The following is a 14,703-nucleotide window of genomic DNA, read 5'->3' on the forward strand; positions in this document are numbered from 1 at the left end:
TCCCCTTACACGGAGGGATGTGTGGGATCCCCTCACACAGAGGGATGTGTGGGATCCCCTTACACGGAGGGATGTGTGGGATCCCCTCACACAGAGGGATGTGTGGGATCCCCTTACACGGAGGGATGTAGGGATCCCCTCACACGGAGGGATGTGTGGGATCCCCCCTCACACAGAGGGATTTGCGGATCCCCCTCACGCGGAGCGGGCCCGGCTGTGCGGGCGGCTCCGGCCGCGGGGGGGCGCTGCCCGCCCGTGCCCGCCCGTCTCCGCAGAGCGCGGCCATGGCGGGCGCCGTGCGGGGCCCGAGCGGGGGAGGTTCCGTGTGCCGCTCCCGGGACCCCGCCGTGTACCGCTCCCGGGACCCCGTCCGCAACCTGCGCCTGCGGTGAGCGCCCGTCTGCCCCCGGCCCCGGCCCGGCCCCGGCGGCCCGCACAGCCCTGACGCTCCGCTCCCTCCCCGCAGGGTCCGCATCCAGCGGGTCGCGCCCGCCGGGCCCGTCCTGCCGCAGGCGCCGCCGCCGCTCGCCGGCCCCGAGCGCCCGGGCCGGGCCGGCAGCGCCGCCGGGGAGGGAGCGGTGCCGCTGGCGGTGATCCGGGCCTCTGCCGCGGGCGCCCGGCGGGCCCCGGAGGCCGAGGAGGAGGAGGCCGAGGTGGGGTGGCAGGAGAAGCTCTTCAGCCAGGTGGGTGCGCGGAGGGGGCGGGAGGGGCTTCACGGAACGGGTCAGGTGGGAGGGGATCACTGAGGTCATCCAGTCCGACCCCCCTGCACAGGCAGGGTCCCCTGAGCATGGTGCTCAGAAATGTGTGCAGTCGGCTTTGGAATATCCCCAGTGAGGAGACTCCACACCCTCCTGGGCAGCCTGTTCGGTGCTCGGTCACTGCGCAGGAAAATTCTTCCTCATGTTCAGGTGAAACTTCCTGGGCATCAGTTTCTGCCCGTTGTTTCTTGTCCCGTTGCTGGGCATTCTCGAGCAGAGCCTGATCCAACCTCTGACACCTCCTTGCAGACACTGATAGACATTGATGAGGTCCCCTCTCAGCCATCTCTTCTCAAGGCTGAACAGCCCCAGCTCCCTCCGCCTTTCCTCATAAGGAAGATGCTCAGTCCCCTCATCATCCTCACAGCCTCTGCTGGACCCCCTCCAGGAGCTCCATGTCTCTCCTGTAGTGAGGAGCCCAGAACTGAGCAGGCTGGGATGAATTTCCCGACACCCTTTCTGCACCTCCATGTGGGTTCCCCTGTTTCAGGGTGAGCTGCTGTGCCTGAGCCCTTCCAGGTGGGCATTGGTGGGTGCTCTTGGCTGCCACGTGCCTGAGCAGTGTTGGAGCTGCTCCAGAGCTCGGGTTATTTGATGGGATTCCCAAAGAGTCTTGTCTCTCTGGTGGCTTTGGAAACCGCAGCTGAAAGGTGTTTGTGGCTCTGCCAATGCTGGTGAAAGGCGGCTGTTGTGCTTTACCTGTGGTGCTGTCAGTTTGAGGTGGATCTGTACCTGAATGAGTCAGCCTGCCAGACTCCCCTGGACCGGCAGTACCATGAGGAGATCCGGAAACTGGAGAAGGCTGGAGGTCGGAAGAACTATCGCATCTTCACCTACACCGACCATGACCGATTCACCAACCTAGAGGAGGTACCAGCTCCTAGTTACTCTGTGTCCGTCAAAACTTCCAGGCCTACTGCAGAGGGAACATTTGTTGGTTCTTGGCCCTGCAGAAGCCAGACAGATACCCTGAGTGCAGGAGAAAGCACTGCTGCAAAGCAGCTTCACCTGGTGCCCCAGACTTGGAGTGGGATATCCCTGTTTCAGAGTGATGGTTGGGACAGCTCAGAGGGACTCAGCTTTCTAGCACTGCTCTGTAGGTAGCTCACAGGGTGAAGTGAGCTGTACTTTGCCACCAGAACAGTGAAGGAATTCTACAGTCATTTAGAAATTTGTGCTTGCCTGTGACCGTGTACATACCTGTTCTCTTCTCCAAGAGGAGAGGTGTGTTTGGGAAAGATGTCCCAGTACAATTAAGCTAGTTCCTGTCTGTTTTCTCTTGCAGCTCTGCCAGAAGGTAACCGACTCTGATCATGAGGTGCCCTCGTATCTGGCCGAGAGGATGGCCAATGTGAGGAGGAGAAGACAGGACCGTAGGCCAGTGTGAGAGCAAACTGGGGCTCGGAGCTTGCTCATGCAGGTTTCCTGGTGCTGGGACCCCAGCTGTGGATCAGCCTGGTCTGTGGGAGCGGGAGGCTTGAGCTGTGTGACACGTGGAATCCAGCAGTGGGACTCCTTGTCTTGTGGGGATTGATGCTGCTGAGCTGAGCCGTGACTGGTGCTGTTCTGTTGTTCACAGAGAAGCGAGTTCTCTGAAGTCGAAAATCATCACCTGGGAACCCTCGGAAGAATTTATAAAGAACAATCATGTGATTAACACACCTGTCCAGACCATGTACATCATGGGGGACTTGGGACCTTATGGGAAGTAAGTAAAATCCTGAAGAGATCTAACTTACCCAAAAGGAAACCCATCTTTGCTCCTTACTCAAATCTCCTGTTTCTTTCACTAGTTAAGGGGAGAAAATTCCAAGAGCTCAGTAACCCAGGCTGCAATTTCTTTCTGCCTCTTTCCTCACTCATTTGGGAGGTAGCTGAGTGTATCCCTCCAAAATGCTTCTAGGAAAGTATGTGTGTGTTTATTCCCTTCTGTACTTCCATGTACCTTTACCAGCTCTGCTGTTCCGGGGCACAAGAGTGTCTGTGCTCTCTGTTTAGACTGTGTTTTCTTGATTTCTTCCTTTAGGCTTGGTCACAGAGAGTATGAACATGTTCTTTGCACAATCAAGGTGGATGGCAATGGGGTGATCACTGTGAAGCCTGATTTCACTGGCACAAAAGGACCCTACCGGTGAGTGGAACAGGGCTGGGACCTCTCCTGGGACTGGTACTGGGGGCTGAAATGTTTGTTTCCTGGTAACCCTTCAAGCACAGGATCAATACTTAAATTGAGAGATATTTTTTATATTTATTCCAGAGATTTCTAAGAAAAGGTTATTGTCTCCTTGTGCCTGGGGCCACTACATGTGTGACTGTGGGGCTTTGGTGCCAGTCCCTAGGGATGCAGGTTATCACAGAATCATGGAATGGTTTGGGTTGGAAGGGATCTTAAAGATCCCATCCACCCCCTGCCATGGGCAGGGATGCCTTCCACTAGACCAGGCTGTTCCAAACCTGGCTTTGGATGCTTCCAGGGATGGGACAGCCACAGCTTCTCTGGGCAACCTGTGCCAGGGCCTCACCACCCTCACAGGGAACAATTTCTTCCAATATCTAACCCTTACCCTCAGTCAGTGTGAAGCTGTTCCCCCTTGTCCTATCGCTACATCCCCTTGTAAAACTGTGTTATGCATATGCCAGACACAAATGAGTCTCCCTTTTTGAGGGAATGATGCTGGCAGGCACCTGGGAGGAAGGAAAGGGCTGTGAGTGCCCTTGGGAGCGAGGAGAGGGCTGTGAGTGCCTTTGTCTCACTGCAGAGGCCTGGTGGAGAGGACACTCCTGGGTCAGGGGACACTGCTGGGTCAGGAGAGCCCTGTCGATGCCTGTGCCTATTCCCTGCATAATGGAGGAGTTTTTCCCATGTGTTTTGGGGTGCTGCAGGATCGAGCTGGATGGAGAGAAGCGAGAGGTGTGGGAATACACCGTCGAGAATGCCTCTGCCCGGGTGCAGCCAGAGGAGGAGGAGCGTGAGCAGCGCATGTTCAGAGACGTAAGGACCAGCCACTGAGCGTGTTCACTGGTTCTGAGTGACAGGGGCAGCCCAGACCCTGCTGCAGATGTAACTGCTAGTGCTGTGCACACCTGAGGTGACAAATGTCACTGGCAGGGAGCCTCATCATGCCCAGGAATTTTAGAACTCTGACAAATACTCCCTGACTGCTTCATACCTTACTCCTTATGGACACCTTGTCTGTAGTTGTCCTGGCCCTGCCTGCAGTGATCTATGGAGTGAGAACTGATGCAAGAAAACACCCAGAATTGTGCCTTCCTGATGTCACCTGCCAGTGTTTTTCTTTCCATTTTGAGCAATGGGCAGACTCTTCCCTTGATCTTTCTCTTGCTGCCTGTATATTTATTGACTGATTTCTTGTTACCCATAATGTCCCAGGATATTGGGATATCATTTCTGAGTTGCCTATTTGCCTGTGACAGTTTATGAAAGTACTTAATATTTTAGTTCTTCATTTGTACATCACCTTATTATTTTTGTGCTCACCAAGGAAACTGTGATTTCCCTATGCTGATCTCTTTCTGTTGACTTCATTGGAATAGTTTGTACCTGTGTTTTTAAAATGCCATTTAAGATCTAATTCTTCAGAGCTTCTTATCCCTTAAAATTGGCCTTTGAGAAGATCTTTTCTGAAGCTGAAGTTCTGTGCAGGGTTAGCAGTTATGCATCCTTGTTCTATTGGATCCTTACATTCTCTTTATGTGCTGTAACAATTAAACTCCACGTGTGCTAAGCCTGGCAGCAATTTAAGTTGAGTTTAAATGATACCCACTACCATTTTTGTGCTAAGTAACAATCAGTATAATCCAAACCCACTTTTTTGTTGTTGTTGTTGTGTGTGTTTCCAGCTCTATGGTCGGCACAGGGATTACCTCAATGGGCTCGTGGGCTCAGAGTTTGAAATGGTGAGTTCCAGGGGCTGCTGGCAGGGACTGGAGCCTCTGCTGCCTCTGGGGACTGGTGACCTGACTCACGTGGCTGCCACTTGCACCACAGTCTCCAGAGACTGTTTCATTCTGGGGCAGTGATTGCTATTAACTTCTCAAGTGTCAAAAACTTTTATGTGCCACTTTATGCAAGTTAACAGCCCCTTTCACCCCCAGACTCATTCATAGTTTCCCTTCCCACTGAATTACCCAAACTGCAATCTTTTTTTTGTTCAAATTTGGTTTGCCAAAGTGTGAAAGTTGACCTTTCCAGGACTTTGATAAAGTGTCCCAGCTCATCCTGTGCTTCCCCCTGCTCCCCCACCCTGGGTAAGTGCAGAAACATGACAGGAAAAACAGGACTATGATTTCTGCAAGTGACTTTTCACTACATGTTATATCCATCTTGAAGTCTGTAAGAAACTTATTTATGTAATAGTGAACTCCTGCAGTCTGGGATTTGGGGGATTTGATGTCTTTAGAGCCTTTCTCCAGAGGGACTGTTCACTCCCTGGCCATCATTCATGTCTGGATATCCATGAAATACCGGTGTGAGAGGCTGTTGGGAAGGGATTGTTGAGGTTCCACCAATGGTCACTAAGCTCTTTTATCTTGTTTATCTGCTTGTTTTTTCAGCCTCTTCCTGGTACTCTGAGACTTTTTGTGAATGGAGAAATAGGTGAGTCCTTATTCTAAGCAGTAATAGGGGCAAATATGGGTATGCTGGGATGGCTGAGACTGTGAAGGGTCCAAGGATTCTTAGATCATAGGCTGGTCCAGAATAGGTGATTCTCTCCCTAGAATCCTTTACTTCCTTCTTCTCCCTATTTCTGCAGACTAAGCCCTTGAGAGGCATTTACAGGATGCAGGTTACAAATGCTGCAGCTGTTCTAGGAAGACCTAGATCTCAAGAAGAGGAGAGCAGATTGCTATAATCTCTATTAACTTCCCAAAGAAACCAATTAAACATGTGACCTCCCTCATATGGTTAGTGATATGGAGACAGGGCTAGTCTGGAGGGGGAATCTTCTCTGAGGATCATCTCCTGGCTTTTCCCAGCTTCCAGCAGTAACAGGTTATTGGTGCTGGCTCTCCCAAAAGTCTGCAGCGAGTGGTGAGGGAGTTTGTGTTGAAGCAAACAGCTGAAGTTCATTCTCTCTTCTTCTCAGTTTCAGCTCAAGGCTATGAGTATGACAACCTTTATGTGCATTTCTTCCTGGAGCTTCCTAACCGTAAGTATTCCCATTTCCAGCCACATCACAACAGTCTGAGGAATAAAACAGGCTTTGGCTCCTCCATCAGACCATATCTGCTGGGAGTCAGCAAAAGCTGATGCTGGGGTTGGGATCTAGTCAGAAGTCTTCAGAGCTAAATTGGCAGAACTCAACTGTTTGAACTAAACTCAGGCCTGGGAGAAAGTGGCATCTTCCCTTCTCATCACTTCCAGCTCAGGCTGGGACACAGAGGTGGTGGTGGTCAGCAGTCTGTCCAAAGTTCATTCCTTGTCCTGCAGAGAACAGCCTTCCTGTCCTCTCCATCACAGCACTGACCTTGTCTGATTTCACTGCTCACCATCCTGTTTTGTGCTGACTCTGACAATTACATTTTGATGGATAAACAAGGCTCCCAGCACTGACATGCATGTCCTGCTGCATGTTTAGTTCCCCTGGAGCTATGGCTCTGGCTCCCCTCTCTGATTATACCTGGATGTTTATCCAAAGAGACTACTGCTGCTACTCAGTACATTTAGATGAGGTTCTGCTTTGCTCTTGAGGTGAGTTGGTGCTTTTCATGGAGAGTTCAGGGTGTTCTGAGGAGCAGCCAGTGGCTGGAACAGGACAGGGTTAGGGTGGGACATGCCAAGGGAAAAGTCGTATGAGGAGCGGCTGAGGGAGCTGGGGGGACTCAGCCTGGAGAAAAGGAGGCTCAGGGGGGACCTTTTCACTCTCTCCAACTCCCTGACAGGAGGGGGGAGCCAGGGGGGGTCAGGCTCTGCTCCTGGGGAACAAGGGACAGGACAAGAGGAAACGGCCTTACGTTGTGCCAGGGGAGGTTGAGGTTGGATATTAGGAAGAATTTCTTCCTGGAAAGGGTGGTCAGGCACTGGAAGGGGCTGCCCAGGGAGGTGGTGGAGTCCCCATCCCTGGAGGTGTCCAAGGAATGACTGGATGTGGCACTCTACTCTGGGCTGGGGGACAAGGTGGGGATCGGCACAGGTTGGACTTGATGACCTGGGAGGTCTTTTCCAACCTCAGTGATTCTGGAATTCTGTGAAATTCCGTGTGGGTGATGTTACTTGTTTCCCCAGTCACTGGAGACTGACATTGTCCTTTGAGCTGCTCTGGTTTGTGAGTTTGGTCTCACCCCAAGCCTTCACCACTGTGTTCACCTTCTCCTCTCCCCCCAGAGTGGTCAAGCCCCCCGTTCCAGCAGCTCTCAGGAGTGACACAGACCTGCACCACCAAGAAAGTGGGCTGGGTAAGGACACTTTCAGATCTGCAGAGCAGTTGGAACAGGCAGCCTCTGGAGTGGAACATGTGTAACAAACTACAGCAAAGGACCAGCAAAGGTCCTGACTTGATAGCTCCTTTCAAGAGCAGAGCATGTTTGGGATTCTCCTCATTCTAATTACACTTGCCATTTTTCCAGGGGGCTACTGTCCGAGTAAAACTAAATCAAGTAAAGCTACTCCAAAGAAGTTCCTGAAACCGTCACTTTTTTCTTCCTTCTGGATGACTGGTTTCCTTTGGAGCTTTGATTTTTGTGTTCTCCAATGCTCTGAGTTAACAAATCATTGTTCTGGCTTGCCTGGGGCAGGAATGCACACAGTCTCTACACTGATTTCCCAAAATGAATTCTTCTTATCTGGGAAGTTGGTTCTGTTCTGTCTCCAGCTCCTCTCCTAGAAAATTTGAATTTTATCAGCTTTTTGATGTCTTTTATGTGATCTAGTTTGCATATTACAAAAACAATTATCATACAACATTTCAATAATACCATTGTTTGAGGTAGTCTGCTTGGCTCCTGTAGAGGTTGTGGCAGTTCAGTAGTTATGCAAGTGACTGAGCTGTCATTTGAGGTGTGTTACTCATTCCCCTTTTCCATTATTTTTAACAGTCTGTTCCATCCACATGGCACTAGGGAGTGTATCCAGGTCCATCCTGCAGCCAGGTGTCTGTTAGTGGGATGTGATTGATCATGTTTGGGCATCATTACCTGCTTTCCACCATTGGTTCCTTTCTCCCTGCTTTCTCTGCCCCCTGCAATGCTGTGATGAATTCTCTTGTCCAGGAATCTGATCTCTGTCCTGTTCCTTTTCCAGGATAAGGTGGCATACTTTTGCTACCCCTTCACTGTGGAGATGTTTTACACCCTAGAAGATGAAGGTGTGTTTCCCTGTTACTCTGAAATCCTTTGACTCCAGTGCACCCATCCTGCTGTCTGGCCTGTTGGGGATGAAGGAACAGAGGGAGATGTTTCTGGTTCAGCAAAGGTTCACCCTGTCACCACACAGCCCCTAGACACATCCTGTGTTTGCCCTGCCCAGGAATCCATTAGCATTTGTATGGATCCATTGATGTTGTCCTGCTGCAGGCAGCTTTCTCCAGTTGCAAAACCACTGGGATCTTGGTTTATCTGTCCCAAAACCTGGCGTGCTGGGCTGTGTTGCTGTTCCTGGGATGCTGCAGCAGGAGAACCAGGCAGCTTTTTTGTACACAACTTAAACCCTGTGCTGAGTCTTATGTTTGTAGACAAGCTCAGTGACCTGTGTAATCCTTGTATAGTTCATGTCACTTTGAAACTTCAGCTCTGTTTTAAGCTGGGCTTCTCTGCTGCCTGTTCCTGCTGCTCCCTCACCCATCCCACTGCTCTGTGGATGCAATTGCTAGGGACAGCTCTGTGGCATGCCTTGCCACTTGAATCCAATGTACAGTTTGGATTTGGGTATTCAACCAGCACTGAAGAATTTTCAACCTAGAAGAAACACTATGAGTTTGTTTCTTTGTGGAAAAAAAAGAAATGCTTGGAGAGATGTAGGAGAATCCAGGTTAATAATCCCCCAGTAATGTTGGGAAAGGTCAGAGATAAACAGGTTCCCCTGGTTGGCATCAGATCATTCATGAAAGGATTGTCTTGTCTGCTCAAATTATTGAGAACCCAGTTTGGACTTGCTGTTAAAGATTCTCCCTAATTTTTAACATCAATAATTCTGTTCTCATCCTCAAATCTGAGGGTTCAGCTTTTACAGGGAAAAATAACCGTAAATCCTTGTAGAAGAAATACAAAAGTGACTGTGGTAGAAGGGTGCTGGATTGTGTCCAGAGAAGGGAACAGGTCTGGTGAAGGGTCTGGAGCATAAGTCATGTGAGGAGCAGCTGAGGGAGCTGGGGGGGCTCAGCCTGGAGAAAAGGAGGCTCAGGGGGGACCTTTTCACTCTCTGCAACTCCCTGACAGGAGGGGGAAGCCGGGGGGGGTTGGGCTCTGCTCCCAGGGAACAAGGGACAGGACTAGAGGGAACAGCATCAAGCTGTGCCAGGGGAGGTTAAGGCTGGATATTAGGAAGAATTTCTTTGAGGAAAGGGCTTGACAGCTTGACAAGGAAGCTTGGAAGGGGCTGCCCAGGGAGGTGGTGGAGTCCCCTTCCCTGGAGGTGCCCAAGGAATGACTGGATATGGCACTCAGTGCTCTGGGCTGGGTGACAGGGTGGTGATGGGTCACAGGTTGGACTTGATGACCTGGGAGGTCTTTTCCAACCTAAATGATTCTCTGATTCTTTGACTTCCTACTAGTGGTGTTGGACATTTAGCATTTTTTATCTCAGTGATAATCTCCTTCACAAAGCTGTGACCTGCTCCCCTCCTTGCAGACAGTCTCCCTCAGTGGCCTGTTCTCTACTTCGAGGTCCTATCCCTGGATTTCTGGCAGAGGTATCGTGTGGAAGGATATGGGTCCTTGGTGCTGCCAGCATCTCCAGGTAAAAAACATCCTTGGGGCATTGTTTTAATTGTCTGGGAGAAGGAGTTGAGTGGTTCTTTTGGGAATGAATTCAGCTGATCCCAGGGATTCAGTGCACTGGAGGGGGTAATTAGGTGTCTGAGGGGCAGCAAAGAAGGATGTGATGCTGGTTTCCAGGAAGGCCTAGACTGAAACCATCACAGTCCTGCACCATTCTGCCTTTGTTTTGAGGCACATCATGTGTTGCTGTCCTTGCTCCTTTGGTGGTTCCATCACAAAATGTGATGTGATGAAGCTTGGGGTGATTCTGCACATCACTCTGTGTCCCACATGGGATCTGGGGGTGACCTGGGTGTTGTGAGGAGACATTCCTGGTGGACAGGGCATACTTTCAAAGCTGGCTGTGTGATTGGAAGGGGCTGACTCATGGTGGAATATGTTTGTAGAACATTTTTGATACTGTGCAGTGTTTCCATTTCCAGCCAGCTGTGGTTTGGGTCAGCATGCTGCCCTCTGTGACTCTGAACAGATCACTGGTCACAGCAGCTAAGCTGTCCTCTTGTCCTGGCCCAGGTGTCCACGAGCTCACCATCCCTACCTGGCGCCCCGTGGAGCTGGGGACAGTGGCTGAGATGAGGAGGTTTTTCATTGGGGGATCTCCTGAGCTGGAGGACTTAACCTACGTCCGGGTACCATCGACCTTCAAGGTGGGCTCAGCTGCAGGGAGCACTTCCAAGGTGCTCTCTTGCTGGGAAACGGTACATTATGGTCTCAGGTTCAGGGTCTGTAGACAGCCTGGACCAGATTTGAACAAAGATGAGCTGGTGGTCCTGTCCCTCTCACTAAAGAAATGTCTCCTCTGTGAGACTTGTGGTTCTGAACAGAGGAATGGGCAAATGCTGAGGCAGAGCTGTGCCTTCTGAGGGGTGAGCAGCTTAGAGAAGTGGGGGAGCATGGGCCAAAGCTTTGACTTACCCCTGTCTGCAAAGTGTCAGATCAACATTTAGTACCAGCTACAGACTCCTCCTGGGTTTCTGTGAGGAATCTGGGCTGTACTGTGCCTGGAACGGCTTCCCCAAGTGAGAAACCAATGGGTGTGAGGCAGGCAGAAACTTCATGATCTTAAGAAAACTGCAGAGGTGCTTGGTGCTGTAATGAGCAAAGGTGATGTTTAGTGCCAGCTGTGTGTGAGAACAAGCCCTGATGCAGTTCTTGAAAACTTTCCCCAGCACTGCACTGTTGGCTTGCAAGTGGTCCTGCCCTCAGCACAGCCTGGAACTATCTGCCCTTCTTTCTGACCTCACAGGGAAGGGAGAGACTGCACACAGGAGTTTGTGCTCCTGTTTTCATGGTGGGGTTGCTCTAACCTGTGCCATCCCTGCAGGGAAAGCGCCTGAGCCGCTTTGGTTTCCGGACAGAGACCACGGGGAGCGTCACGTTCCGGCTGTACTGCCTGCAGCAGTCCAAGTAAGTGCAGCAAAGGGAGCTCCAAGGAGCTCTATCGTGCTGGTGCTGGCAGCCCTGACCTCATCCTGCTGTGCTTCTGTGCAGAGCCTTTCTGGAGAGCAGTGCCCTGAGGCAGCGCATGCAGAGCGTACTGGACCGGCTGGGAGGCTTCAGCCAGCAGAGCTCTGTCTACAACGTTCTGGGTAGGGCCTTCAGTGTTGTTCTCACTTTGGCTCACTTGTGCTCCCTTTTTACAGAGTGGGCAGGATATTTCAGGAGAATCCATTACTGTGGGGGTAATTCCCCTCCCTGTGAGTGCATGGCAGAAGTTTAATATTCTGCTCTAAGGTGGAAACTTCAGGAGGCATCAGCTCTGAGCAGGCAGGAGGGATAACCACTGTGTGAGGGCACAGACTGGGCTGCCCAGTCTTGCCTGGCACTGAGCACAGCTGGTTGCACTGAGGCACTGGCCCTGTCCCTAATTCCATTGTGCACAGAGCAAAGACAGTGCTGGAGAACAGGGAGCAGCACGGGCCAGGTGCTTTTACTCAGTCGTAGGAAGTGGGACTCCTGCACCAGGAGAGCTGACACATCCCTGCCTGTCCCTGAGGCTGTCTGATGCATTCTGTCCTGCTGTCACCTCTGTGTTGCAGAGGCCTTCCAGCGGGCACGGCGCCGGATGCAGGAAGCACGGGAGAGCCTTCCTCAGGATCTCATCAGCCCTTCTGCCTCCTCCATGCCCCAGACACAGGACCTGTGAGCATCCTCCCTCCGACACAAGCTCCCATCCCTCAGCAGCAGTCACAGTGCCTGGAAGCTTCAGAAGCCCTTCCTTTGTTGTTTTCCCTGGATGGGGGAAGGAGTCTGTAGCACCTCCAGACCAAGAATCTTTGCATTTCCTCAGGTACCTGTGGAAGGAGCACATTTCTTTCAAGGCCCTTTGTTACCAGGCTGTAACAATACAGCCAATTGTTCACATTTCTGCTGAGCAGAGTGAAATACTGACGTGGGACCTGTGAACCCTGTAACACCTTTTTCAGGGATTGAGTAGTGAATAATGAGAAAAATTGACATGACTTGGTAAATTTAGTTTTCTTCTTAAAGAAGAGGGTGGTGTTAAGGGATGCTGTTTGATACTAATGAAATGAGTAGATAACTTCTTGAGAAGTGCTGATAATTGTTAGCTATTGTGTATAGGGCAATCAATAGTAAAATGAATTCATCCACCTCTGCCTTAAGACTGATTCATTCCTAGAGAGAGAGCTCTATTCCACATGGAATATGTGAAATGAAAGCAAAGGAAGGACATTTGATGGATGGGGAACTGGGCAAAAGGATTACATTCTGCATTTCCTTGCGTGTGCCCATAAGTTCTGGCTCTGCAGTGTTGAGCAGGAGGATTCTTTGTTCAGGAATACAACAGAAAGCACACACGTTCCCCTTAGCTCATCACAGGGCATTGGCTGGGGCTGGAAGGTTTGCAGGCAGCGAGAGCAGGTGATAACATTTGCACAGCAGCTGAACTTTGAACTGCTCGAGCTGTTCATTTGAGCTCTGCTTCGTTGTTCCTTCTCTGATTGCAGAGCACTGTGGTGCTTCCTGGGGAAGCTTGTGTGTGTACCCACTTTCTTCTGTTCTTTTCTCATTTTTTCCCCCCTGTTATTATTCCTCTCTCGAGTTCAGAGGAGTGAGGCTCCCTTCAGACTGACAGTGCTGTGCTGGTTTGTGCACCAGTCACGTTTCCATGTGTTCTCATCTGTTCCAAACATAAAGGATGGGAAGAAAAATCTCAGGCTGAGACTGTGCAGGTCCGAATGTGTCTGTGAATTTCGAATTCACAGACATGATATGAAATAAGAACTGACCATCCTCCTCTTGCTCTGCTCATTCCTCCTTCACAGGGAACATGAGACTTGTGGTTGCAGCCATGTGTGGTGTTGTTAGAACATCCCCCTCCTCCCCAGTGCTCTGTTGTCTTCCTCACTCCCTTCCTGCCATTTTGAGCTTGCCCCAGCCTTCACTGGGAAAACAAACTCCAAAAAGGAGTCAGAATTTGTTTCTACTTGACCTTCGTCATAATTCCTCGATCTATCTGGCAGCTTGAACCTGGCAATTTCAATTATAAGGGGATTTTTGCTCACTTTCCTTGCCTTCTGCGCCTCCTTTTGATGGAGAAGCTGCCGGGATATTTTGGAAGCGTGGCCTTTGTGGCAGAGCAGTGTCCTCAGCCTGGAGCTGGGGGATGTGCCTGGTGGCTGTGGAGGCATTGCCTGGAGCTGGAGCAGCAGAACTGAGCTCTGTGTGTGCTGTCATGGCCTGTAACGACTGACCCAGGATGAAAAGCATTCAGTGAGTATGTAACACTCCTTATCTATTTTAATCATCATTCATGTCGTGGCCTAGTGTGTTTATCACATGCAAAGCTTAATTTCCTTCTGGGTGTTTTTCTGGTGCTTATCACCAATAGCTGAACTTCATCTCTCTGAGACCCTTCTCAGGGTGCAGTTACAAGGTTAAGAGAAACTTTATTTTTATCAATAAAGCAAAAAAACCACCTTTCTGATTGAGATGATGCCAATGGCAGATCCTGTTAGGTGGAATTTTTTGGTGAGATCAGGTTCTTGACTCATTGCCCAGCACAGTTATATGGCAGGATTTGGTGTATTGAGTGTTAGGGTTACACAGAGATGCAGTAAGATTTACATAATGATATTATTTTGCTACTTAAAACTCTGAATAGTGTAAAATCTTGTAGAAACTGGAGAGAGGAAAATTTAGAAATTAAAAATTATTAGAACCAAGCAAGCAATCCTTCCAAAGTAAGAGATTGTTTGCAGTTCTTCACCTTTGTGCTTGCAGCCTCCTTGGCTTGACAGAATAAAGTGGTGCTGGTAAAAGCTGGTTTGGAGAGAGCCTTCAGCAAATGTTCTTTGAATTTGCCCTTTTATAAATTAAGCTAGCAAATTTCCATATACATGTACATGTATGGAAATGTCACTGATCTTTTAATCACAACTGGCATTTGTGCTCTGAGCCCGCCAAGGGAGCCAGGCTGGAGGGGAGGCCGTGCATCCACCAGGTGTGCACAGCTGAAACAGGAGATGGTCAGAGGGATGGGGCACCTCTGGCACGAGGAGAGGCTGAGAGAATTGGGATTGTTCAGCCTGGAGAAGGGAAGGCTTTGGAGTGACCCAGTTGTGGCCTTCCAGTACCTGAAGGGAGACGACAAGAAAAATGGAGAGAGACTATTTACAAGGGCCTGGAATGACAGGACGAGAGGGAATGGCTTCACACTGACAGAGAGTAGGTTTAGGTTGGATATTAGGAAGAAATTGTTCCCTGGGAGGGTGGTGAGGCCCTGGCACAGGTTGCCCAGAGAAACTGTGGATGTCCCATCCCTGGAAGTGTTCAAGGCCAGGTTGGACGGGGCTTGGAGCAACCTGGGCTAGTGGAAGGTGTCCCTGGCCATGGCAGGAGGATTGGAATTAGATGGTCTTTAAGGTCCCTTCTAACCCAAACCATTCCGTGATTCTACGATTCTGTGGCTGGAGTGGGGTCATGCATCCACCAGGTGGGCACAGCTGGAACAGGAGATGGAATA

The 14,703-nt window shown here is 50.5% G+C and overlaps 1 protein-coding gene across 1 annotated transcript; it reads left to right on the forward strand.

Annotated features, from left to right (window-relative positions):
- Window positions 1–284: 284 nt before the first annotated feature.
- On the forward strand, window positions 285–12,328 carry MKS1 (Meckel syndrome, type 1). Its single transcript, XM_017839147.1, has 17 exons — window positions 285–388; window positions 467–683; window positions 1,476–1,631; window positions 2,047–2,144; window positions 2,341–2,469; window positions 2,788–2,892; window positions 3,645–3,753; window positions 4,623–4,679; window positions 5,337–5,379; window positions 5,870–5,932; window positions 7,108–7,178; window positions 8,023–8,086; window positions 9,568–9,675; window positions 10,230–10,363; window positions 11,041–11,123; window positions 11,208–11,305; window positions 11,756–12,328. Exons 1-17 carry the CDS (start codon window positions 285–287, stop codon window positions 11,860–11,862), a joined length of 1,746 nt encoding a protein of 581 aa, XP_017694636.1. The 3' UTR covers window positions 11,863–12,328.
- Window positions 12,329–14,703: the final 2,375 nt, after the last annotated feature.

This window comes from Lepidothrix coronata, unplaced genomic scaffold (assembly GCF_001604755.1).
Source record: "Lepidothrix coronata isolate B3197 unplaced genomic scaffold, Lepidothrix_coronata-1.0 Scaffold380, whole genome shotgun sequence".
Taxonomy (NCBI): Eukaryota; Metazoa; Chordata; class Aves; order Passeriformes; family Pipridae; genus Lepidothrix; species Lepidothrix coronata.

Excerpts from the sequence above, each read along its gene's own strand:
- MKS1 (XM_017839147.1), top strand. The coding sequence starts at position 285 with ATGGCGGGCGCCGTGCGGGGCCCGAGCGGGGGAGGTTCCGTGTGCCGC. Across the intron at positions 5,933-7,107 it reads CTTCCTGGAGCTTCCTAACC|AGTGGTCAAGCCCCCCGTTC; the intron begins GTAAGTATTCCC and ends CTCTCCCCCCAG. Across the intron at positions 7,179-8,022 it reads CCACCAAGAAAGTGGGCTGG|GATAAGGTGGCATACTTTTG; the intron begins GTAAGGACACTT and ends TTCCTTTTCCAG.